Below are 24321 nucleotides of genomic sequence, written 5' to 3' on the forward strand. Positions count from 1 at the left end.
AAATAGACTAGTTGAAATAATGGGGGGGATGATTATAAATAATCTGCTGTTTCATAAACACAAAGAGTCCAGTTATTGGGATTAAAAACTCTCTCTTTGACAAAAATTGTTGGGAAAATTGGAAGTTTGTTTGACAGAAAACTGGGATTAGACCAACATCTCACATCTTATACAAATAGAAGATCAAAATTGATACAGGATTTAGAAAAAAATATTATAAGCAAACTAGGAAATCAAGGAATAATTTACCTATCAGATCTATGGAGAGAGAAGCAGTTTATCACCAAAGAAAAGATGGAGAGAACAGACAGGGCCCCAATAGTGATATTCTCAAAGAAGTTTTGTAAAGTGTTTGTCTAATGTTCTGGGTGACTCTCCTCCCCCATGCATCACGGATTAACAGAAAGCAACAGTATTTGGGGAATTATTGTCCACCAGTGATTCATGATTTTCAATGCAAGCTTCAATCCCCCATGCCAGAAGCTGTTCTAATCTGACAGTGAAGCTCCTGACTCCCCTAAGCAAGGTAGAAAACTGGGAGGAACCCTGGCTCTAAGACTCCTCAGCCCAAGTGTGATAATCACATATGAACAGATTAATAGCCAGCCAATCTTTTCTAACCAAACCCATGCATTTTAGCAGAGCTATCCCATGGAGGTTTTTGTTTTTGCTTTGTTTTGTTATTTCTAATGTTCTCTCATAGAATAGTATCACAGGGATTGTGTCTTCCTTGGCACTCCCTCCTGCTGAAAGCTGTGCTTTCTCCCAAAACCCTGGGGAGAAGGCAGGGGACAAGGCAAGTGATGCCTGTGTATTAAACTGTAGATATGAACCCCTAAATGGAGGCTTGTTCAATATTCTCAGCAATTCTGATTAATAAAATTCACCCCATTGTGGCCAAAACCCCACATATTTATTTAGTCTTCTCTAAACATCTCCACATGAGAACATGGATTATTATTCAAAGTTCAGACAGACTTGTAGACAGAGACATAAAAAAGATAACAGACCTATAGTCAAGGGGGTGTTGGAGCCAGCTCATATGAACCAACAAATCAAGAGTTGATTGTTTAATTTTCAGTGTGAACATTTACCCATCAGAAATCAGCAAACACTGCAAAATAGAGCTTGATTTATTGTTTTGCTGATTGTCCAGACTTAAAAATTCATGGAGAAATAATGTTAAAAATACAGATTAAACTTAAAAGTATTTCTTGTTTTGGGGACAGCTGCTTGTTTAGCATGTACCAGCACACCTCTGTCTAGTTGTAGTAAAAACTCATGTTTGTAGAAACAGATGTGCACCTGTAACAGTTCACATACCACTTACTGCTAGGCCAACCCAACTCATGGGTGCTATTTGCAAATGTGCACAGGCACATGTTCATTATCATGTTCTAAGCCAACAACAAACCTAAAACCATCTGAACAAGCCATCCCCATGAATGCACTTGCAGAATCTAGGGGCTGAGCTGAAAATTGTGCACCATCTAGAGATACTTTCCAGGAGAGAAAGAAAGAGCCATTTCTTCTGTTATGGGCATGGAGGGAGATATTCATTTCAAAACTAGTTGCCTACTTGATTGTGGTAGTTATGTGTGTAGCTATTTATCCAGGTACCTCTGTCAATAGAGATCCTTTTCATTTAAGTTCATTTAAGTAAATTAAGAGTTGGGAGGAGAACTTACCTTCTATGGCCACCCCAGCTCCTCAGGATTCCCCTGGAGCCAGTCAGAACCTTGTCTGAAATGACTTTAGAGTCAAGCCTATAAGCCTATTCAAACCAGCATATGAAATCTCACTGGAGCTCTTGACCAGAAGCTATTCTCCTTTTTCAGCAGACTCCTCCAATACATATCCCCTCTTGGTGAAGGTTCTAGCTTGCCCACACTCGCACACCTGCCACCCACCCTGCCAGGAGTCCTCAGGACCACTGTCTCCCAGGGAGCCCTGCAGTAATGGGCACTTTTCTTTCTGGCTGTGCTATCCTTGCCTTTGCTTCCTGTAGCAGGGCTGAATACACTGGAAAAACCCCAGGCCCCCTAAGCTCACTCTTAGAATATTTATACAGCAGGTTTGGATCAAGTTTTTCTACTAACCAGAAATGCTAATGTTGATGTGTAGATAATCAGTGAGGCCTTTATAAAGTTTACACCTTTGCATTATTAAAAAGAAATAACAACTCATGTGAACTTCCCAGTGTGTTTTGAGTTTATTTTGGAGCTGTGTCTTCTAAGAGAGTTTCCTTAGTTCCCTGGTCCTCTTTATGTATATTTGGATTCCTGGATCACTGGATAATATCAAGTTTGTTCTTTAAATTGAATCTGATTTGTAATCTGGGTGAAACTCTGGCCAAAGCCATAATCAATAAAAACAGTATCATTAATGGCTAATATGGACAAATAGTTTCCTGGGTCTAATTCCTGATGGGAAAGAAAAAAATTTAAATGCCTTTGCCACTCTGGGAATGTATCAGAATGAAAGCTTCTGGACACCCAAAAGACCAAATTTCAAAATTTCTTAGACCATTTTCCCACCATGAAGGAAGCCTAATAGAGTGATGTTTCTTAGAGGAAAATCTAAAGATGTTGTCTTTGTCAAAGCATGCCTTGTTCCCCACCACTGTTATTGATTTCCCCATTCTAGCCCTCCATTTCAACCAGTATGATTTCCATTCAAAAGTCCCTAGGAAAAGTGGCCAAATTAGCAGAAGGAATTTATGGTGGAGTCAAAAACAGGACTTCCAGGTTCCAGGTTTTTGGCTGAAATTATTGTTCCAGAGTGAGGCTGGGATCCAGGTGCTAGTAGTTGCACTGCTTACCCTACTGTCCCAAATCTACAGTATCATGATTTGATGGAAGGAGTAATAAACTTAGTCAATGCACTTTCAGTTCCCATATTAAAGCCTTTGTGACGTAGAGACATAAATGAGGATATACGTATATATATATATATATATATATATATATATATATATATATATATATGTACACATACCCTTTTGAATGAATTTGGAGGAGCAAACATTGTTTTCCTCTAGGCAACCACCTCTAAAGCATAGGAGGTTCTGACTACAGCACAATTCTAAACTCTCCAATTAGTAGGGAATCCATAAAAGAAAGGCTTATTTATATTCCTCTAATAATTTAGACTTCACAAAACTTCATGAAGTCATACAAGGAGATGGTTTGTGGCTTCATCATTTGGTAAGATCTTAACAATGGACAAACTTTCTTCTCTTTAGCATTTATAGACCCAACATTCTACTGAGACATAAACATCTGGTGTCTCCTCTGCAGCCTGATGACTTCTAGACCTAGTTCTTCTCGTTGCCTCCAACTGGAGAGTTTAGCAGCTCCTTTAGAAAAAGCTGAAGTTGCTGTACTCAAGTGGCATCTTCTCTCTTAACAGTCTATGTCCTCATCCATGTCCAGTTCTGTTTCTGTATGGGCCTCACTTCTCATTAAGAGGAATATATACATATATATATATATATATATATATATATGTATGTGTGTGTGTGTATATATATGTATATATATATATATATATTGAACTTCATGCTCTAGAAGCAATTATTCATCATTATAGTCCTTTTAGAGGACAGAAGAGACCAACAGATCTCATATTGGGTCCCAGTCTCAGGGGAGAGAGTAGGGAAGATCTGGAGGAAGTGTCAGAAATCTTTTGAGACTTCAAAAATAATTGACAGGAAATTAATCAGTTAATCAATTAAAATGTATTAAGCATTGTGGATACAAAAAGAGGTAAAATATAGCTCCTGCCCTCAAGAAACTTGCAGGAGGGTGACAACATGCAAGCAAATATAGACAAAGCAAAGTACATACAAAATAAATAGGAAGTAGTTGGAGCTTAAAAGAAGCCAGCGAAGTCAGTAGGCATATTTGAGGGGAGAGAGCATTCTGGGCATGGGAACAGCAAGAGAAAAATGCCCCAAACTGAGAGATAGAGGACCCTGGAGCCAAGAGACCAGGCTTCCTGAATGGAAGAGTTTAGAGGGAGTAAGGGATAAGAAAACTAGAAATATAGGCAGGGGCTAGGTTTTAAAAGGACTTTGAACACCATTGATTTATCCTAGAGGCAATATGAAACCATTGGAATTTGAGTAGGGGATGATATGATTGTACTTGTACTTTAAGAAAATCATTTTAGAGACTAAATGGAACCCAGCTTGGAGAGGGGATGGTAAATATCAGACAGACTATTTCAATAGTTCAGGTGTGAGGTGATGAAGGCCCTCACTAGGCAATATCAGAAGATAGAAGGGGGTAGGTGCAAGAGATGTCACAAGGAAGAAATCAGCAGGCCAGGGTAGAAGAGCGAAAGAGATGGTGAGGAGTCTAGGTTGACAGCCTGAGGGACTGGGAGGATGGAGCTATCCTATACAGGAATAGAGAAGGTAGAAGTGGGGACATTAAAAGGAGAAAAATAATAAATTTTGTTATGGATATATTGAGTTAAGGATATCTATTGGACATCCAGTTTGAGATATCTGAAAGGCTGTTGCAGAGGAAAGATTGGAGGAAGGCAGAGAGATTGGAGCAGGAAAGCTAGATTTGAAAGTCTTAAGCATAGAGATGGTAGTTAAATCCATGGTTACTAATGAGCTTACCAAGTGGGAAGAAGAGAAGACAGCTCAAAACAGAAACTGGTGGGACACCTATGATTAGTGGACGTGATCTGGATAATAAAAGGGACAGAGAAGGAGTGGTCAAATAAGAAGGAAAGAAAAAACCAAGAGAGAATGGTGTCCTGAAAATCTACAGAGAAGAGAATATCAAGGAATGAGTGATCAACAGTGTCAAAAGCTGCAAAGAGGTCAAGGAGAATTAGGACTGAGAAAAGGTCATTGCATTTGGCAAACTAAGAGATCATTAGTAATTTTGGAGAGAGCATTTGCAATGGGATAATAAGTTTAGATGTCAAATTGTAAGAGAGAAAAAATAAAGTAGAGGCAGCTATTATAGATGGCTTTTTTTGAGGAATTTAACTACAACAGGCAGAAGAAAAATAGGATAGTTGTTAAAAGGGATTAAAGGAGCAATTGAGGATTTTTTTCCAGATGGGAAAAATAAGCATATTTGTGGGCAATAGGAAATGAACTTATAGACAGCAAAAGGTTTAAAACAAGTGAAAGAATAGGAATGACAAAGGAGACAATCTGCTGGAGGAGATGAGAGCCTTGATAAGGAATAAGATCACTTCAGTAATGATTCAAGGGTGAATGAGGACATAGTGGCAAAAGGCATCTGAATAACAGTTGATTAGGAAGAGGGGAGAACAGGGCACTCATAACAAATGCCCTTAATTTTATTTTTTGTAAAATATAAGACAAGATTCTCAAATGAGTGGGCCAAGGGAAAGGGAGGTTTGAAGAGGAATGAAAAGATTTGAAGAGTCACTGTGGAGAGTAGGTGAGTTGATAAGGTAAATATAATAGGGTTGCCTTATATTAGTGAGGACCAATTTGAGGTTGTATGCCATAATTTTGTAGTAAAAACCTGTCAGAATGGTTGTATTATTTTCTCTACCTTCATTCAGCCCCATATCATTAGGAGAAAAGGCAGTGAATGGTGGAAATAATTCAAGGCTAAAGTTTGGAAAGGCATAATCAATGATATGATCAGAAGAGCACAGTGTAGAATTAAATTAGTTCAGCAAGGGATCAAGATAAAGAAAAGAGGAGAGATTGACTGTTATAGAGAAGATGGGGAGATAGCCTTCAAGAAAGAACTGAAGGCTCAATGGATTAGAGGTTACAGTGTGGATGAAGAGTAGGGTTTTGGGGGAAAAGCAGAAGGAAAGATGAAAAGCTAATAGATTATGCTTAGATAAGAGGATTTCAGAATTCTTGAACATGGAGGTGGTACATTTGTTAGTGATGGCAAGATCAAAGGTATGGTCATCTTTGTGTGTAGCTGAGAAAGATTGGAAGAGTAACTCATGGGAAATGAGTAAGTCAAGGAAATGAGCAGCATGGTTATTTGAAGGAGATTTAATATGTAAGTGAAGGCCCCAATATGAGGACAGTAATTAAGGAAGAGAAAAATTGGAACCATGTTCCAAACTAATTGAGCAAGAAAAAAGAGTCATCTAGGGGTCTGTAGACAACAGTTACTAGAAATTATTTGACTTTTCTTTAATATTGAGAGGCAGCCTAGTATAATGAATAGAAAGTTGACTTCAAAGCTAGGAAGACTCAGACTCAAGTTCTGTCACTTATACATATTGGTTGTATGGCCCTGGACAAGTTTCTTAAGCTCTTCATGCTCCTGATCAGAAGTGTCTTAACATTGACCAGCATCACTTCCTAGTTTGGCCTAACTATATTAATATGTAATTGAAAAATACTGAACAAAATAAATAAATATCCAATAAAGCAGAAATAACATTAAAATTTAAATCTAAGTCAATATGCAGCTTTCAGAGATCCTTAAGTAGGGTTAATGGTTTCTGGTTCCATTTCAGTTTGATATCACTGCCCCAAACTATAATCTACAGAGAAAGTGCTGACTTGCATGGGTAGAATTTTCTGATCCAGGAGTACTCAATAATCAATGAAATCACAAATCCCATCTTTATCCCTTTTTTCAATATCAACAGGGAAATTCCCCTCCAAATTGCCATCATGTCATAGGCTGCTCACAATGGGCCAGGACACATGGGACATGAATGTTTCAGTTCTAACATATAACTTTTTAAATAATATCTTTTTCAAAGCTATACTGCCCAATTAAAATAGTGTTCATTTTTTTTTTGCTGCAGAACTTATGACTGGTACAAGTAAATATAGAAAATAGACATAGAAAATAGACATCTCTTCACCTCCCCAATAAGGGGAAAAAAGAGGAAAAAAATAAACCAACCCCTTACTTTCCAAAGTAGCTTTTCTTTGTCTTCCTCAATACATGATGTCTACAAGGGTGTCTGACTTCTGGGAAGATATCTGAGCTGGGTATTTGAGCATTAACAGTAGCCAGTCACCATACCCTAAGAACATCATACCCTAAGCCCCCCTGCTAATGGAATAATGGCCCAAGTGCAAGGTGACTTGCACATACAAAGAACCCTTCCAGGACCTACCTAAGTGCTAAAGAGGTAGGTTACACACTTTCATTTTCTTATTTAGCTTAGAGATTAAAAGTTGAGCGTAAATGAAAAAGATTTGGAAGATAAAACTGAAAATATTCTTAACTACCAAAAAAAAGTATCTTTAGTAAAGTGGCTAAAAAGCTAAAAAAAAAAGTCAGGAATGCCCTCTTATCTGTAGCAGGAGTCATAAGGAGTGTCAACCACTTGAACCCCTGGCCCTGGAGACTCAGTGGATGCAATGGTCCAGACTGATTCCACAAAGAGCCTAAAAGTGTCTTTAACCAGACTTTCTTTAGTATGTAAGGGTGCAGTGAATTAGAGCACTGACTTTGGAATCAGGAGGATGGGAGTTTGAATCCAGCCTCAGACACTTGATTATTACTAGCTGTGTGACCTTGGGCAAGTCACTTAACCTTAATTGCCTCAAATCCAGGGCTATCTCCAGTCATCCAGATTCATGTCTGGCCACTGGACCCACATTGCTCTGGAGGAGAGAGTGAGGCTCGGGGCTTAGCACAGCATCCTCACACTCAAATCCAATGCCCGTGTTTGTCATGACATCACCTCCCTGATGTCTTGGTCCTCTTCAAAAATGAAAGACAAAACATTATTATGTTTGAGAATTGGTGGAGGTATCTTAAGAACTAGGGTAGATAGGGAAAACTCAGAGGAAGAGCAACACATCTGGAAGTAAAGAAGGCAGGTTTCACTGCTCTCATTCACAGAAAGCCCAATGACACCAAACCTATTTCTAAAGACCACACACATTTGCCTTTAGCTCTGCAGGTTGTGTCTGGAAGTACCCTTGATCAAAGAGCTAGGTTCCTCACCAGTATATCCCTGAGGGATATTTCTATGGAAATGGGTTTGTGGCTCATTTACAAGTTAAATTTTTGTGTGAAGGATTATATTGTGACTTTCCACAGATAAACATTTGCAGAGTCAGAGGGGAAGAGTCTGCTATGAACTGAATAGTTTTCACAGGAACTCTGACTACATTAAAAGGGGAAGATAAATGGCCCCACCTCGGGTACCAAGTACCTTGGTCTATGTTTTCATTTCATTATTCAAGGTAATAGATGGCGTTAAAATACTGCTAAGCATATTGACACAAGTCTGAAGATGTATAATGGGCTGGGGATGTTGATTGGGGCAAGGACCATAGCTGTTAGTCAGCTCTTTGCTTTCCCCCTGCCTAGTTCTCACCTCCAAGGAGTAAGCTTGACCTGGGCAGGTATAGAGATGTGAAGGGATATTAATGCAAGAGGATTTTTAAATGGTCGAGCCTAAGGGAAGAAATAAATTATGGGGAATGGGAAGAGACAGATTTCAATGTAATGTCAGAAATTACAATTAGGATCTCTACCACTGGAAATCTTCACACAAGGGGCAGACGTTATAAAAGGGATGGATTCCTTCAGATACCAGTTTGAATGGATGTACTCTGAGTAACTTTCAACTCATATTCCTTACAACTATGGATCAGTAGGAAAAACAGGAAAAACAATGTATTTTTCCTCCTTAGAAAATATTTTCTACTTCTCTCAATTCCATTTTCCTTTTCTGCCCATCACCACTTATTGAATCAACTTATATAACCTTCATTCCTTCCCTATGAACTGATTTACTCATTCCTCAAATAGGGTCAAGTTGAAATTGGGCATGATGACAACTCTTTCCCAGGTACCTAAAATACTGACATTGTCAAAATGTTGAATGTGAGCAAATCAGGAGAGAGAGAGAGAAGTGACCTCAGAGGTAAATGATGGGAATTTCTGTTATGATACCTAAAGAGACAAAATCCCTGAGGAGTTTGGAATTCAATTCTGCAGACATTCATTAAGCACTTAATACATTCAGAGAATCACTTAGCTAGGTCTTGGGGGCACAAAAGCAAAAATAAAAGTCCAAGCCCTCAACGTTTTCTTTCATGTGGCTCCTCCCTGGCAAGTTTTCGACCTTCTAGGGCCCTGAGGACTTCTCTAATACTGTATATTGCAGACCAGGTGTCAATCTGCTTGGGAAGAGAAAGGACTCCCTTGGTGCTCCCTACACTGATGAAGTTAATGGGTCTAGTCAAAAATAAAATAGAAGAATAATACAAAGTAATTTCAAGAGGTAACAACTGGGGCAATAAAAGGCAGACTGTTGGAGATGGGATTTGAACAATGCTATTAAGGGATTACAAAGAGGCAAGATGAGGAGGGAAATGAATGCCAAATAGTGTGAAAGGACTTTGGGAAACAGATTCGTTGGAAGGTAAGGCTGGCCAAATCTAGGAGTGCCTGGGAATGAATGAGGAGTGCGAGTGAGGTCACTGAGGCATGCCGGTTTTGTCTGATGGGGGCATGTGCTTCCATCTGTATGTGAGCATGTTCACTTTCACTGGAATCTGAGCCAAGCCAAGCCTGAGTTCACAAAGGGTGAGTATTTACATAACCCTCACTGCCTCTCTCCACCCCATGCCCAAACCCTCAGACCTTGGAAGCTATAGGGTCTGGAGGAGCTACTGAGATTGCTCAGGTCCTCATGTCCCCAGGAATCAATGACCAGGACTTTAGCCAAAGTATGACCTTAGCTATTGAATCCACCAGGCTCTTCCTAAACAGAAGAAAAAAACATAATCATGAAACTAGTTAAAATATTGAATGGCACCTGGAGGAAGAAGTCTTAAAGATATGCAGCCTGTGGTCCTCAATAGACTCCACCTTGCACACTCACCATACCCCAGATGCCTTAGAGATTAAGCCAACAGGTTCAGGGTTATGGCCCCACCAGGAACATGATCCAGTCTAAGGCTACTGAAGTGTGGTAGAGTAGATCTATCTGAGCGCTTATTGTTAGAAAAGCTCCTCTGGTTTTAGCCAAAGGTAACAGTGGGATAAGCTGAGTGAGAATGGTGGTGGAAACAGAACAAATTTAATTTCAGCTCTACTCCCAAATATCTAGGTCCCAAGCATCTCAACCTTGCCCCTGGGAATTAAGATCATGTTATTCTGACCTTCATAGCATGACTAATAAGGAGGTCATGATGTCTACCTAATACCTAAGAGAGAACAAAGGTACCACTGGAAGTTGGTATCCTATATTTATCATACAGACCCCACCAGGATTGTTTTTTTCAGGGTTGGGGAGGGTATCTGGATTTCTCCATCCATTAACCATCAATCATTATTTTTTTCCCTTTTCCCACTTCCTGATTGGTCTAAAGCCAATGGCAGCCCCACCACCAGCCTGGGCACCGGTGCCATTGTGGGCATCCTCATTGTTATCTTTGTCCTCCTCTTGGTGGCTGTGGACATCACCTGCTACTTCCTTAACAAGTGTGGCTTGCTCATGTGCATTGCTGTCAACCTCTGTGGAAAAGCTGGCCCAGGAGCCAAAGGAAAAGACATGGAAGAAGGCAAAGCTGCATTCTCGTGAGTATCGCTATTCATCCTGGCAGAGGGTTCTGCTTCTTTCAACTTAGAACAGGTCATGTACCCTCTCTTGGCCTCAACTTTGCCTCTGTGGAATGTGGAGTGAATAAGACCCTTCCAGACCCATTTTGGAATGTTAAAATTTCCCCTAGGACTGGGTAACCTTGAGATCTAGCAGACAATCTCTCCCTACAGGAAGGATGAGTCCAAGGAGCCTATAGTAGAGGTGCGGACAGAAGAGGAACGGACCCCAAACCATGATGGAGGGAAACACACAGAACCAAATGAGACCACACCATTGACAGAGCCAGAGTATGTGAACTAGGGACCTGGGGAACATGGGTGGGGTCTGGGGTTCCCATAGAGGACAACAAATCTTCTTTATTTCCATTTTCCACCACAACTCTTAGGAACACTAGATAGAGCAATTCTCACTAGGCTGGAGTTTGGTTGAGAAAACATCCATTCAGAGATCAGTGGGATCCCCTGATTCTCCTTAGCAACCATGGAAGAGTGACCTCCCAGCAAAGTGTGAGGTTAACTCAGAAGATCAGCAGCAGGTTGCTCTGGGTGGGTCAGGAGAGCTGGTTTGCCAGCAATACCCATCAAGGAACCTGCGGCACCCCTCCAGTCTTAGACCTATCAGTCAAACATTTATTCAGCATCTGTTTGTTGGGTGCATTGTGCAAATGTGAAAATAATCCCTGCATTAAAGGCATTTATATTCTGTTGGTGGAAACAACTTGTAAATAGAAAAGTATATGCAAAATGAATACAAGGTAATTTGGTTATGGGAAGGCATTTCCATCAAAGGTGGCCCTTGATCTGAATTTTGGAGAAAATTTCACCTACTTTTCTGGACTGAGACACTTAGACACTCTGTAATAGCCAAGAAGAATGAACTCTAGATCAGAATACACGTGATTGTCTGATGGGTGTTTGGGCTATCATTGGGCTAATTGGAATTTGATTTCAAGAATTATAAAACTATCAGTGGATCATTTAGGGGTTTTCCTGGTTTACTTTGGTTCCAACATCTGACTGTCTGATTTTTTTTCCAATCCATAAGTAGAGGTATCTGATGTGCTGCTGTGCTGCCTTCTCCCTGTCTTCCCCTCCCCTGTTCTCAATCAGACCCCTCCTCACTCTGGCCAACCCAGCTTTCAGGGCCTTCCCTACCTTGGCTAAAACCTTGAGGAGCATTCTTAGGGTTAAGCGGATCAAAAAAGAAAAAAATGCCTTGAGCCAAACCCTGATGTAGAAAGTAACAGGAGTGGGGCTAGTCTATTTGAGTGAGAGTCTGGTAGGATTAGTCGTGAGGAAGAGCAAAACAGATATTACTTCTACTCCTAGTCAAAGGAAAAATAGGCCATGTTTGCGATTGCACCTATCGCCTCTTTCTTGTTTTCCTCCTGCCCTGCTGGGGTGTGCTTCCTCTCTCTGCTCTCCTTGTTTTGTGTGTGTGTGTGTGTGTGTGTGTGTGTGTGTGTGTGTGTGTGTGTTTGCGTGTGTCAGCACGCCCTGCCACTCGTGTCCCTCTCTCCTTGGCTTCGGCTCTGCTCTCCTGCTCTTCTGTCATGTCTGGGCTTCATTGTCTATTCTCTTCTACTTCCTATCCTCCCCACAGGCTGCCAGCTGACACCACAGCCACTGTTGAGGACATGCTGCCTTCTGTCACCACCATCACCACTAACTCTGACACTATCACCGAAACTTTTGCCACTGCCCAGAACAGCCCCACCAGTGAGACCACAACCCTGACTTCTAGCATTGCCCCTCCAGCCACAGCCATCCCGGATTCCAATTCAGTACCAGCTGGCCAGCCCACTCCCCCTAAGGGCCCTGCGGCTTCGGCCACCTCCCCGCCACCTGCATCAGCCCCCAGAGTTGCTCCCCTTGTTGACCTGAGTGATACCCCGACCTCCACTCCTTCAGCTAGCAATCTGTCTTCTAGCGTCCTGGCCACCCAGGGGGCTGTCCTCAGTCCGAGTGCTCCCACCAGTGTGGCAGAGGCCTCCAAGACGCCTCCTGGGAATAAGGCGGTCCCCACTCCGACCCCTAACAATTCCACTAGCCCCCTGGCTGCCGTTTCAGAGTCCCCCCAGGCCAAACAGGAGCCGGTGGCCACCAAAGGCCCAGACCAAGAGCCCACTCCACCCAGCGTGGTGGCGAAGAGCCCGACAGAGGCAGCCACGACCCTCACTAGCCCGAAGAGTGAAGCTGCCTCCGTCAACACTGCAAAACCCTCCCAGGGCGAGGACTTAAAAATGGACGAAGGGACCTTCAAGACCCCAGAGATTGACCTTGCAAAGGATGTCTTTGCAGCCCTGGGCTCTGCTTCTCCCGCCCCTGCAGCGAGTGGGCAAGCCCCTGAGCTGGCTTCCTCCCCTGCAGACAGCTCTGTGTCGCCTGCACCATCAAAGACCGAGTATGGCCTCTCTTAATCTGCTGTCGATTATATCCTGTGGTGTTGTGCGTTGGTGCTGTAGTGTGTCCTCCTTGTTAGATGTGCCTTTCCACTAACCTCAGTGTTTTCTTAGGCCATCAGGGGAGGGGGGGGAAGGGAAAGAGTAGCTAGCTAGGTCATAGAAGATTGATTCAGGTAAAGGGTTCAGAGAAAAGAGATAGGGAAGCCCCAGAGAACAGCCACTCTGTCACTAATTAGGCCGCATTAATTATGTTTTATCTTTAAATTGGGGGAAGTAGCTTCCCTTCTTCCCAGATGGAACCTGGCAAGAAGGTTCCATGTTCATTCCTCACCACCCAAAAGGAGGTGCTCGGACAGGTCAGACAGGGCTCTGACAGGCAAGGGGAGGTTAACCCTTTCAGGGCTACTCCACCAGAAGCCAATCTTGTCATAGGGAAATGGCCAAGAAAGACACAGATCACTCCATTCCCCTCCCCCATAAATTTAATCTCATCCCTTTTCAGACCCAGGCCTTCTTTGGGGGAGGTACGGGCAACTTAAGGTTGCCGAGAGCTGGGCCACAACCATGCCATGCTGTTAGGATGAGCTTTTTTTTTCCCCCACATGCAGCTTAAGGCCATGGTGGAATCCTGCTTCAGGAGCATATTTAGACCTCTCCCCTCTGCTCCTTGTGCCCCTCCAAACTTCCTGCCTCATATCTCTCCTTTGCCCTGGAGGGTTGGGCAGGGAAACTTTCATTTCCCCCACCCTAGCCCCTTGGAGAGGTTCCACAGGCTGCAGCTAGGAGCCCCACAACCCAGTTCATATGAACTCAGTATCCTAGTGTACAGGAATCATGCCAAACCAAGTCAATCCGGGGCCCTTTGATGAGGCCCTTCCAGGAACACACAGCAGCACCCCAGGTGCCAAGTGGCCAGGAAAGCCCTCAAACAGTCCTTCAAAGACCCAGGAGTCTTTTCCCGGTGGGGGGGGGGGGAGATCCTCACAGAGTTCTTAACTGTGTTATCAAACCTATAGTCTTCAGGAGTCTTCATTTTCAATACTCAGCCTTTTCTATTTAGCTGTGGCTTCAGGGCCAATTAAACAAGCCCTAAGTCTTAGGGTTGGCAGCTCTTTGGGACTAGATAAAGAGTCTAAGAAATGAGCTGCATTTGCCCCCTCTGTTCTGATGAAAGACTCTTTGGTATTTAAACATAGGGCCAGCCCCTGGAACTTCCTCAGGGCGGGGAGGGGGGGGGGGAGCCTGGCTGTGCGCTAATGGAATGAGGAAAGGGGCTAGCTACCCACCTATCCATTGACCAGTTCTCTATTCTTAACTTTCTGCAGGAAAACCCCAGTAGAAGGAAAGACGGCACCCCAGGAGACAGAAACCCAACCAGCTCCAGCAGAAGTGAAGACGGTCCCCAATGAAGCCTCACAAACAAATGGGAACGAGAGCAAAGCGTGATCAGTGATGGGAAATTAAAGAGCAAAAATCAAATTAAAAAGTGACAGAACCACTTCCCCGGAACATGTCTAGCATCAAACATACAAACATGCGCGCACACACACACACACACACACACACACACACCCATTCACACACACACACACACACACACGCATCTCATCATTCCTCTAGTGTCTTTTGCCTTTAAAAAAAATCAAAAAATCAGACAAATAAGTAAACCAATTGGGATCTCCTTTTTGTAGATTTGTTAAAAGGATCCCTTTGTTGTGCACTCACTTGTAAGGAAATTTAAAAGGAAAAAAAAAAAAGGTTGAGCCCACAGCCAAACTAGGACACTCCGTTCCCTGAAATCATTAACAAAAACAATCAAACAAGACAACAAAAAACCCCAGAGTTAAGAATCTAGGAAGCTCAGAACAAATCTAGGTTTAGGAAGACAATACTTTGCTTTCTCGGATTTAGCTCCCGAGCAGCTTCAGAAAAGTACTTTCTTCAGGCACGATGACTAACCGAATGAACAAAGTCCACAATTTATTTTTATACTTTTCAGTCGAGTTTGAACTATGTAAAGCCTCATAAATAAGTTATAATTTCTGTTCACTTTGTATTTGTTCAGTATGCAAAGTGTGTCACCCTTTCTAGCTGAATTCAGTTCCCACGTAGACTCGTTTTGTAGGAAGAATGCCAAATTGCAGCTTCTGGGGGTAGATTTCAATTTGCAGTATTCAGAGTTCTTTTTTTTTTTCTTTTGTTTTCTTTTGTTTTCTTTCTGCCAACTTTATTTTCCAGTGTTTACAAATCAAGAAATGTTTGACTTTGGTTTATGTTTCAATGTCCACATAAAATAGCTGCCTTCTTATTTTCTTTTTTCTTTTTTTCTTAAGATAATGGATACAGTCTAGAGTTAGTAAGTTCTTTGCACACTTGCTTTACACAGGGAGACTTTTCAAAATCTGAATGTTGACGGTGGCTGTTCCCCATTTCTTCTCTTCTTCTTCCTCTACCTTTGGCTAACCTGAGTACAAACCAGATTTTCTCTGGCTCTTTGCTTTTGGTTTTGGGGGGGGCAAGCTGCTTGCTGATTACCCACTAGCCACATCCTTGAGACCACTGGACTCCTTTTCCAGATGTTCTGGCCCATTCCATGGATGACTCTCCCTAGGTTTTGCTAAGTGAGGCAGAGATTGTACAGTCGGGGCTGGTCTTGGCAAACATTTTAACCCCAACCACCCCCCCCCTTTTTTTAGAAAGCCAAATGAAAGGGTATATGCAAACAATCAATTTTTAGCCCATAAATCTAGATTTGAGCGGAAGAGCATGTATGTATGCTTCAGGGAATTGGTGTCTTCATTTGGAAATCTGTAAAGTAAAGCATCATTGGCCTTCTGTTCACGTGGACCGCACCTGTGAGATCTGCTGTCCTGATTCATAATACAACTCTCCTGGATTAGGAACTGAGTGGGGGGGGGCGGGGAATACAGGAACTTTAAAAGGGGGTGGGAGGGGAGAAGGGTAAGACCAGCCCTTTGTATAGAAATTTTTCTTTTTTTTTTCCTCATTCTACTTTAGAACTGCAAGCTTGTGCACTGTGGATGCGTGAATATTTTAGTGTGAAACGTGTTTTTGTCATAGTATTGAAATAAAACTTCAACATAGTTTGGTTGTGGAAGGTGTAGAAGATAGTTCAGAAAATTATTCAGGAAATAAAATAACTTAAAAGGAACAGAAGCCTTTAAACAAAGAAAATTAAATAATAATGATGATGGTGATTATAAGTAAACAAAAACCAATACTCCGGCATGCATTCCTTTCCTAAGGTATGATAAGGGAAGAGGTTAGGGTGGTGAGACTCATCTGAGCCGTTCCATTAAAGCCACACTCTCCAGTATACTCACAATTCTGTAGTCTAAACAGTGGCAATGCTAAATTATGATTTCAAACTGTGAAAAACAATGGTCTTGTCATTTGCTAAATGTGGGGTGCTCTCTGTTTTTCGTGTTCTGTTTTTTTTTTGTTATTGTTGTTGGGGGTTTTTTAAGTTGGGTTGTGGAATTTTCTGGTTATTTTTCTATTTTTTCAGCTCCTGGGGATGGAAATGGAGGCCCCCTGTAGGTACAACCCAGTCACTAGAGCTTGCATTTTAAATGTATTGACTTTCAGAAAACAATAGTAATAGTAAAAGAGGCAAAAGATGTCCAGCAGATTGAGAGAAGGGGCTTGTGAATCAATAAGGAAAGACCTAGAATAGCCTTGAGATCACAGAATAAGTTGTACTACCCAAATTGTCCAGCGGAACATATCCTTCAGCATATGATGCTGATGGCTTCAGCCCACTTGGCCAACACCATTCCATACCTCATGGGTGACAAAGTAAGCAAATAGAAGTCACATTCTGATGACTAGGAAATAGATGGAGACATATTTAGCACACAATTGAGGAGAACTGAGGTACCAGGGATTCTGGATCTCCCTACCTTCAGCCCCATGAATGACAAGAGTCATGATCTTTCTCCCTTACACATGGGTATGTCTCACTTCACAGTTTCTTAGTTTGTTATTTTTTTTCCTGTTTGTTTTTAATACTTCAAAACTCAGAGGGAGTTACTGTATTTCCATATTTCCCATCTTTTTTGTTAATGGAATAATTTAGTCTTAATTTTTCTTAATCCTTTGAAGGAGGGACCAACTTTATCCATTTTTCAATGTGTGTTTATCCATGTGTATGTGTATGTATATGTATTTACATAAACACTCATCAGTGGTCAAATTCAACTAGTGGAGCAATCAATACCCCAGGCCACATGAATCCAGAATGGACCACGGTGTATTGGAGTGTGCAGCTTGCAAAGTGGAACTCTATTTTCACACTTTTCTATGGAGCCTTCCAAATCCCAGATTTTCGCTCTAGGCTGTTTGGATAGTGGTTTTCAGAACTCCATTAACATCCCTACCCAGCATTCCCTACTTTGGGGGCCTTCTCTCTTGTTATAAAACTTTTTACCAAGTGAAACATTGACACCACCTTTATTTCCATTCTCACTGGTGTAAATACTGAGTACTAACTGAGAATTTTGACTTTGCATTCTGTCAGAATACTTGTGTTCAATAAAAATTAAAAAAAAAAGTCTTTGTAGTCAAATCCTGATTTCTCCCCATGTTCATACATGAAGAAGTAACTGAAGTGTTTATTATGATTCTTGGTGAGAATTGCAGGTCCTTTTACTTACAAGTTAGACACATTTTCTCCTTTCTAATAGTTTCTAAGTCTTCTCCTGCTCCTTGATGGTACTAACAATTGCCTTTCTTCATATGCACAAAGGGGAGCAGAAAGTCACCACTGCTAATTAGAATAATGATCTGCACTTTGAGTTTTAACAGTGAATTGGATAAAAGAGCCTCTCTCTCTCCCTGTCAGCTAGCTCTCAAACCTAAACTGCCCAAAACTTATCCCCATTTGACTTCTCAAAACTTATCCCCATTTACACAACTGGACTTGGTGAGGAAAAAAAATATATATCTTAGCTTGAAATGCTGCATAAGTAAGGTCTGAAGTCTGTCTCTTTGACAGAAACAGTGGAATTTATTTTCACCTGTTGTGAATGGTGAAGATTTCTGGAGAAATCAGCAAAGTTGTCCCTGTTTTATATTATATTCTGACTTTATCTTATTGAGTGTATGGACCACCTAGAAGGACACCAAAGATTTTCATACCGTAACTGTCCAAGCGTTCTGGTATAGACAAATTCTCCATCCCCAGACAGCAAAACTTTGTTTCACAACCATGGTCTTTGTGTTTCAAAATCTAACCATGGTTCTCTTATCTATGGAAAGGAAGGTACTCAAATGACAGCTCCTGAGGAACAGTAGAAAAATGTTTCTCAAAAACTATTTCTGGGGTCTCTGACTGTTTCTGTGTCTCCCTAATACTTATCCTCTGAGAAAGTTGCCCTCCTTTGCTGGCACACAGAACAGACCTTTTGTCTGAGATGGAATTTGATTTCTGTTTGGGATGGGATTTCCCACTGTGGGTCATCTACCCTCTAACTTGCAACCAGACCTCCCAAGGTGTGATTGCTCCCCCACAGCTCTGTCCTGTTAAATTTTGCCCAAAGACACCCAACCACTGCAGATTTCACAGTGTTCTTTGTTGCCACTGTTACCATTCAGGGTAGGATGATCTGGGGGCAGAGACAGTTTTTCAGATTAAAATAAATTGAGACAGCCTGATATATATATATATATATGCAGAAAGCTTACAGACCAAGGTCTATCTGCTTCCGATGTATAATAAATGGCTATCTCTCTAAGTGGCAGGATAGGTGATCTGAATTGGAAGAGGAAGTTCCCCACACCAAAGAAATCAGATCTGGAGAGACCTATGAAGCCCAGACCTAAGTTCTCCCCAGCAACTAGAAGATTCAGGGAAAAGAACTTCAGTTTCACTGTAGGCACATCAGCAATTGGTTGTGAAGAAAAATATCAGCCGCAATGATCTTAACCAATGACATAATTAAAAGGACACCCCCTAAGAACATACCCCTGTAAGCCTGTCAAAGAGCCAGGAATTCCATCATTAGAGAATCTTCTCTCTGGGTCTTTGGGAAGGCTTTGAATCTCTAAGAATGCCCTTGTAAAATGCAAATATCCCTGGAGAGGTATTTTATAAGTCTGTATCTCAGTCTTTAAGCACTCATTAGCATTCACTATCTGATTATACCTTTCCAGACCCAGGAAAACTATGAAAGTAGTAGCAGAACAAGGCCCAGTGAATAGGCACAAAATACAAAGGCATTCTCCTCTGTACAATCTACATTCCAACCCAAGGAACTTTCTCCAGAATTTGAGCTGGGAACCCTATAACTGGATGTCTTAAACAAGGACTAGATATTGACTTATTAGGTATAGTTCAGAATCTGCACCAGGTGCAGTTAATGTCTGAAATTCTATGAACCTGAGATCTCCCTCTAAACTATGGGTGACACCCTTTCCTCATCTCTGCCTTTGAGTTCTTCTATTTCATCAAGGCTGTTGCCCACTCTCCCAGCTCAATTAGTTCTCTCTTCAAATATTCCTAGAGCACATAACTAGGAGAAGTTGGTACTTCAGGTACCGATGGGGAGCAATTCGAAGGTCAACAGACAGATTTGACACACCTCTATGCTTCATCAAAGTACAACTTTGGCAACCTAATATATCAGAGATCAAGTGCTTCTAGCAACAACGACAACAACAATAATAATAATAACAATTGTGTAAAGTTTCTTGGAACCTGGAAGACAGTGAACTACTAGAAGGTAATCATTACTTTTTTGTTTTGTTTTCTGGAGGCATTTTGTGTTAAGTGACTTGCTCAGGGCCACACATTTAGTAAGTATGTGAGATCAAATTTGAACTCAGGTCCTCCTGACTCCAGGGTGCTCTGTTACTCTACCTAGCTGCCCATGGGTCATTATTACTGCTGCTGTTGCTGCTGCCATCACCACCACCACTGCCACCTTTGCCAGAGAAATAGCAGCAAATATTCACAACTGTCAAAAAAAAATAGAAATTTTCTCCTCAAGGGCAGCAACTATATCTTTGCTATCTCCCTATAACCTAGAAAAGTGAGCTTTCTGCCCAGTTGCTGATCAACTGACTGTTCTAGGAAACTCATTTGCAGAAGCTGTGCCCATGTGTTCAGTTGGAACTGGGCCAACCTGACCCAGTCATTAATTAGGGGCATCTCACCTTCACTTCCCTGTTTGTTCTCCTAACCACCTGCTGGCCTAGTCATCAGTGACCCTCTCCTTATTTCACCCTGTTCAGGCAGCACTCCATGCTTTCTATTCCACGGACATTTAGTTGTCTCATGTCTTATGCTCACTTTCTAAGATGACAGCTAGCTAATCTGAAAACCTGAGCCATCTCCATATGTTACTTCAATGTGTAATTTCTCCCTTAGAACACATCTACATTTTTAAGTTTATTTTATAGTTATGGAATAAAACAAGCATTTTTATTAACATAATAAAAAAGATGATTGCATATGAACTTATAAATCTATTAACATACAACTTGTTATTCCTTTTAAATGCATATGAATATATTTTTAAAAGTATAAACATTTCTGCATTTTAACAGTGGTCTTTTCGACTATTGGTCAATGTTTTATAGGCTACAATAGACTAGCAGGAAAGTTCTATACCTGGGAATAGGAGGGAAACTTCCATCTCCCTCAAATCAATCCATATCATGTAGAAAGCTCTATTCTATTCCATATACATATACACATATGCAAAACAAGGGCACAGGGCCATACTAAGATTGAATTCACAAATTCCTCTTAGTTCCTCTAACAAATTATCTGACTTGCATTTCTTCTTTGGACTCAAAGTGATTGATTACAAGGGCTAAATTAGTAAAGATATTCTGGTTTCAGGAATTGAGCTTCTGCTCCCTTCTTTTGCAGGAGCTCTACATGGAGGGTGACTGAAACCCCCCAAAATCATAATGTCTAGCCCCTTAAGGAAACCAGGAATTAGGGCAAAACCCTCAAATTGAGTGGAGTGGGGAAAGGAAAGAGACAATCATTACTTATATTTCTGTATCCTAGGGGAGGCAGAACCAGTGTAGGGCAATGTTATCAAGGCAAACCATGGAAGAGGAAAAAAGTCTTATGCCTCCAATATTTCCTGTTAACTCTCATGAGGATATACATTCCATCAGTTATGACCTCAGTGAAGAACAGGACATATGTCTTTCAAAGTTGATTTAATAGTTTCCTTTGACTTGAGATGACCAGAATAACTAAACCTCTTTCCTAGTACCCATTCATTATTTTTTAAGATTATTTATTTAAGGCAATGGGGTTAAGTGACTTGCCCAAGGTCACAAAGCCAGTCAATTAAGTATCTGAGGCCAAATTTCAACTCAGTTCTCCTAACTCCAGGGTAGGTGCTCTATCCCCTTGTGCCACCTAGCTTCCCCAGTACACACTGATTCTTGTAGCCTTCTTTTTTTTTACTGATTATCTAGTATAAGCTTAATATCAATGCAACCTGTTTTATTACTATTTAAATTTAAATAAATTAATTTCCATGCATAAAAAGGAGCAGCACTGCTTTTGCTGGGCATAGCCTCTGGGGCCGCATGGCTCCCATTCCCAACCTATGTAGCTATGCCCAACTGGCAAGAGGTCCTGAGGATTGAGAATGAGTGGGACAAACAAATGGAAATAACTTGGCCCAGACATATTATGGCTCACATTGCAGTTTGTATGAATTCATAAAGATGGGGGACAGTATGTGGAGTCCATGCAGCAGCAGCAACAGTAATTGGGATGTAAAGTCCATGAAGGCAAATAATCTGAAACAAGGTCAGAGGAGTCTCCCTGGCTACTTGGTGATGAGCCAACCTGAAAAAATAGCAGGTGAGCTCAGAAAGGAACAGGAGCAGGAGCTCTCTGAATAAGAACAGGAGCAGGAGCTCTCTGAATAAGACCTGACTCCTCTCAACTCTTCTGGAATAGGGGGAAGAAAGAAATCTGATCAACTTGTAGACCAGAAGAAATTCACCTGCCAAAAACAAAGATGAAGGGGAGGACTCAGAGCCAAGAACCATCCCAGGCTCACCATCCAGCCTAGCCTCTCTTCCTCCAAGCCTATTCAATGAAGTAATTAAAGAGATAATTAGACTTATCAGCCATCTGTAGAAACTATCCAGTTCAGCTTTGCTTGGCAAACCAGTTTCCTCCTCGTCCCTTAATATTGTCCTCCAGGAATTACTGGAAGGAAAGTTTGAGGAAGGATAACTAGGGAGGGATCTACCTGTAGAATATTTTGCAGAATATGACCTGGAGGTATCTCCAGTGTAAACCTCTTAGAGTTCTTAATCCTGCTCAGATAAGAGCAGAGAGACTCTGTACTTACTCTAAACTGCCAACTATACCAACCCCTTACTTCTAGGCCTCCTACAGATTCTTCTTATCATGGTTGAACAAGCCAGCAGTCCATCAGAAAGGGCCAGAACTGGAAACTGCCCCACAGAAGAAAAAAGAAAAAAGAAAAAGACTGCATCTGTGTCTTACTACTTTTCAGCTCATTTGCATTGCTATCTTCTTGGTAAAAACATACAAGAGCTGCTAAGTTTAAGCCAGCCCAGGCTAGAAAGTCTGCTAGTTGAATTCTACCTCAATTCACCCAGACTTGATTTCAACATTAGTGATATCGGGATCAAAGAGTAAGTTATAGAAAGTAGGGAGTTGTGAGGGATGAAACTCACTCTATTATCCCTACCCCTCACATTCATTAAGCTGCATGGGATCACCCATTCTACATATTATTTGTCCTGTTCTTGAAGAAGACCTTGACTTCAGAGAGGTGATATCATGACATGCAAGTGAGTTGGATTTTGAGTGCAAAGTCACCAGCCTCACTTTTTCCTCTGGAATCATCTGAGTCCAGTGGCCAGATCAGGACAACTGGAGATGGCCTTAGATGCAACAGAAGAAGCTTTTTTTCCCCCCAGGTCATAGTCTGATGAGGCAATATTTAATCAATAAAGTTAGGTAAGAGAAAGGAAGCAAAGAGACCAAGAATGACCATTTCCAAAAAAGAAGAAAAAAAATTATTAGGAGGGTAAGACCATCATGGTTATCTTAGTGATTAAAATAGATAGAAAGAAAAGAAGCAAAGAGTCTCTTTTACATAGTCCAAAAAAAAATCAGTTCTACTTCCACACTATCTCAACTCCTTTTTCACACAGACACTCTCTTAGTTCATCATTTCTTACCAGGACTGTTGAACAGTCACCTAATTGACCTTCCCACTACCAATTTCTACCCTATCCAATTCAACCTTCATATGCATAGCTGCCAAACTGATATTCCTAAAGCCCAGATCTGACAACAACATTCCCTGTGCTCAAAGAAACTTCTATTGAACCCTTTTGTCTCTATGATAAAATAAAAAAACTTCTGTTTTGCATTGAAAACTCCTCACAATCTGGCTCCAAACTAATTTTCCATCAAGCACTCTGCATTCAGATAAAATTGGTCTATTTGTTGTTTCCCAGTCTTAACATTCCATCTGCCATCTCCATGACTTTGCACAGGCTGTCCATTATAGTTAGAATTAAATGAGATTGTGAGCTCTCTGAAGGCAGGGACCATCTTTTGCCTTTCTTTATATCCTTACCCCTTAGCACTGTTACTGATGAATAAATGTTTATTGACTGCCTGCAACAGATTCTCTTTCACTCTTAAGGTCCCTAGCTTCTGTAAAAAGACTCAATTCAAGAGCCACCTACTACATGAGGTCTTTCTTGACATTCCCCCCTCCCTATCTCATCTTTGGTAACCCATCCCCCAATTAAATTACTTTGTATGGGTACAGACTATTTCCTTTCATAAAAATTAAAGCTCCTTTAGGTCATGAATTATATTAGGGAAGTAGGCCCATGAGGAATATGAGATAATGAAGAATGAAATTCTGATGATATAATCACAAATATGGCTTCTAACATTGTAAAGACTAACAGACTGCCTTCTGTGAGGGCAGGGGTGGAGGGAGGGAAGCAAAATTAGGGGAAAAATTGTAAAATTCAAAATAAATAAAATCTTTTTTAAAAGATGGCTTCTATAGTAAATTATACTGCCTAAGATAGTGACATGCTCAGACATACTTTTGGAAAATCATTCAGGAACTTGTGAAAAAATGTGAATGAAGAAAAAGCTGGAAGCTAGGAATCTAATTAGGAAGTTATTGTTTTAAAAGTGATGAGGGACAGTCAGATTGGTGGCCAAGGGCAGTGAAGAGAAGGTAATATGTTGTGCAAGTAAAAAAAAAATTGGTAACTGATTGAATATATGAGGGAGGGGGATAAGAAGGTAAATGGCTAAAGAAATTGAGACAAATGAAAAGTCCAAGAGATAT

General features: G+C 41.2%; 1 protein-coding gene across 4 annotated transcripts in view; it reads left to right on the forward strand.

Annotated features, from left to right (window-relative positions):
- Positions 1-15871, forward strand: part of NCAM1 (neural cell adhesion molecule 1) — a 513914-nt gene extending 498043 nt beyond the window's left edge. For 2 of the 4 annotated variants that reach the window (XM_074216690.1, XM_074216691.1), the window contains exons 16-19: positions 10325-10532; positions 10728-10844; positions 12160-12960; positions 14287-15871. In XM_074216690.1, coding sequence (XP_074072791.1) covers positions 10325-10532; positions 10728-10844; positions 12160-12960; positions 14287-14407 — 1247 coding nt within the window. In that variant the 3' untranslated portion in view covers positions 14408-15871. The remainder of the gene's footprint in view (positions 1-10324; positions 10533-10727; positions 10845-12159; positions 12961-14286) is intronic. The other 2 variants (XM_074216693.1, XM_074216692.1) reach the window with 1 other exon arrangement.
- Positions 15872-24321: the final 8450 nt, after the last annotated feature.

Source organism: Macrotis lagotis, chromosome 1, assembly GCF_037893015.1.
Source record: "Macrotis lagotis isolate mMagLag1 chromosome 1, bilby.v1.9.chrom.fasta, whole genome shotgun sequence".
Classification (NCBI taxonomy): Eukaryota; Metazoa; Chordata; class Mammalia; order Peramelemorphia; family Peramelidae; genus Macrotis; species Macrotis lagotis.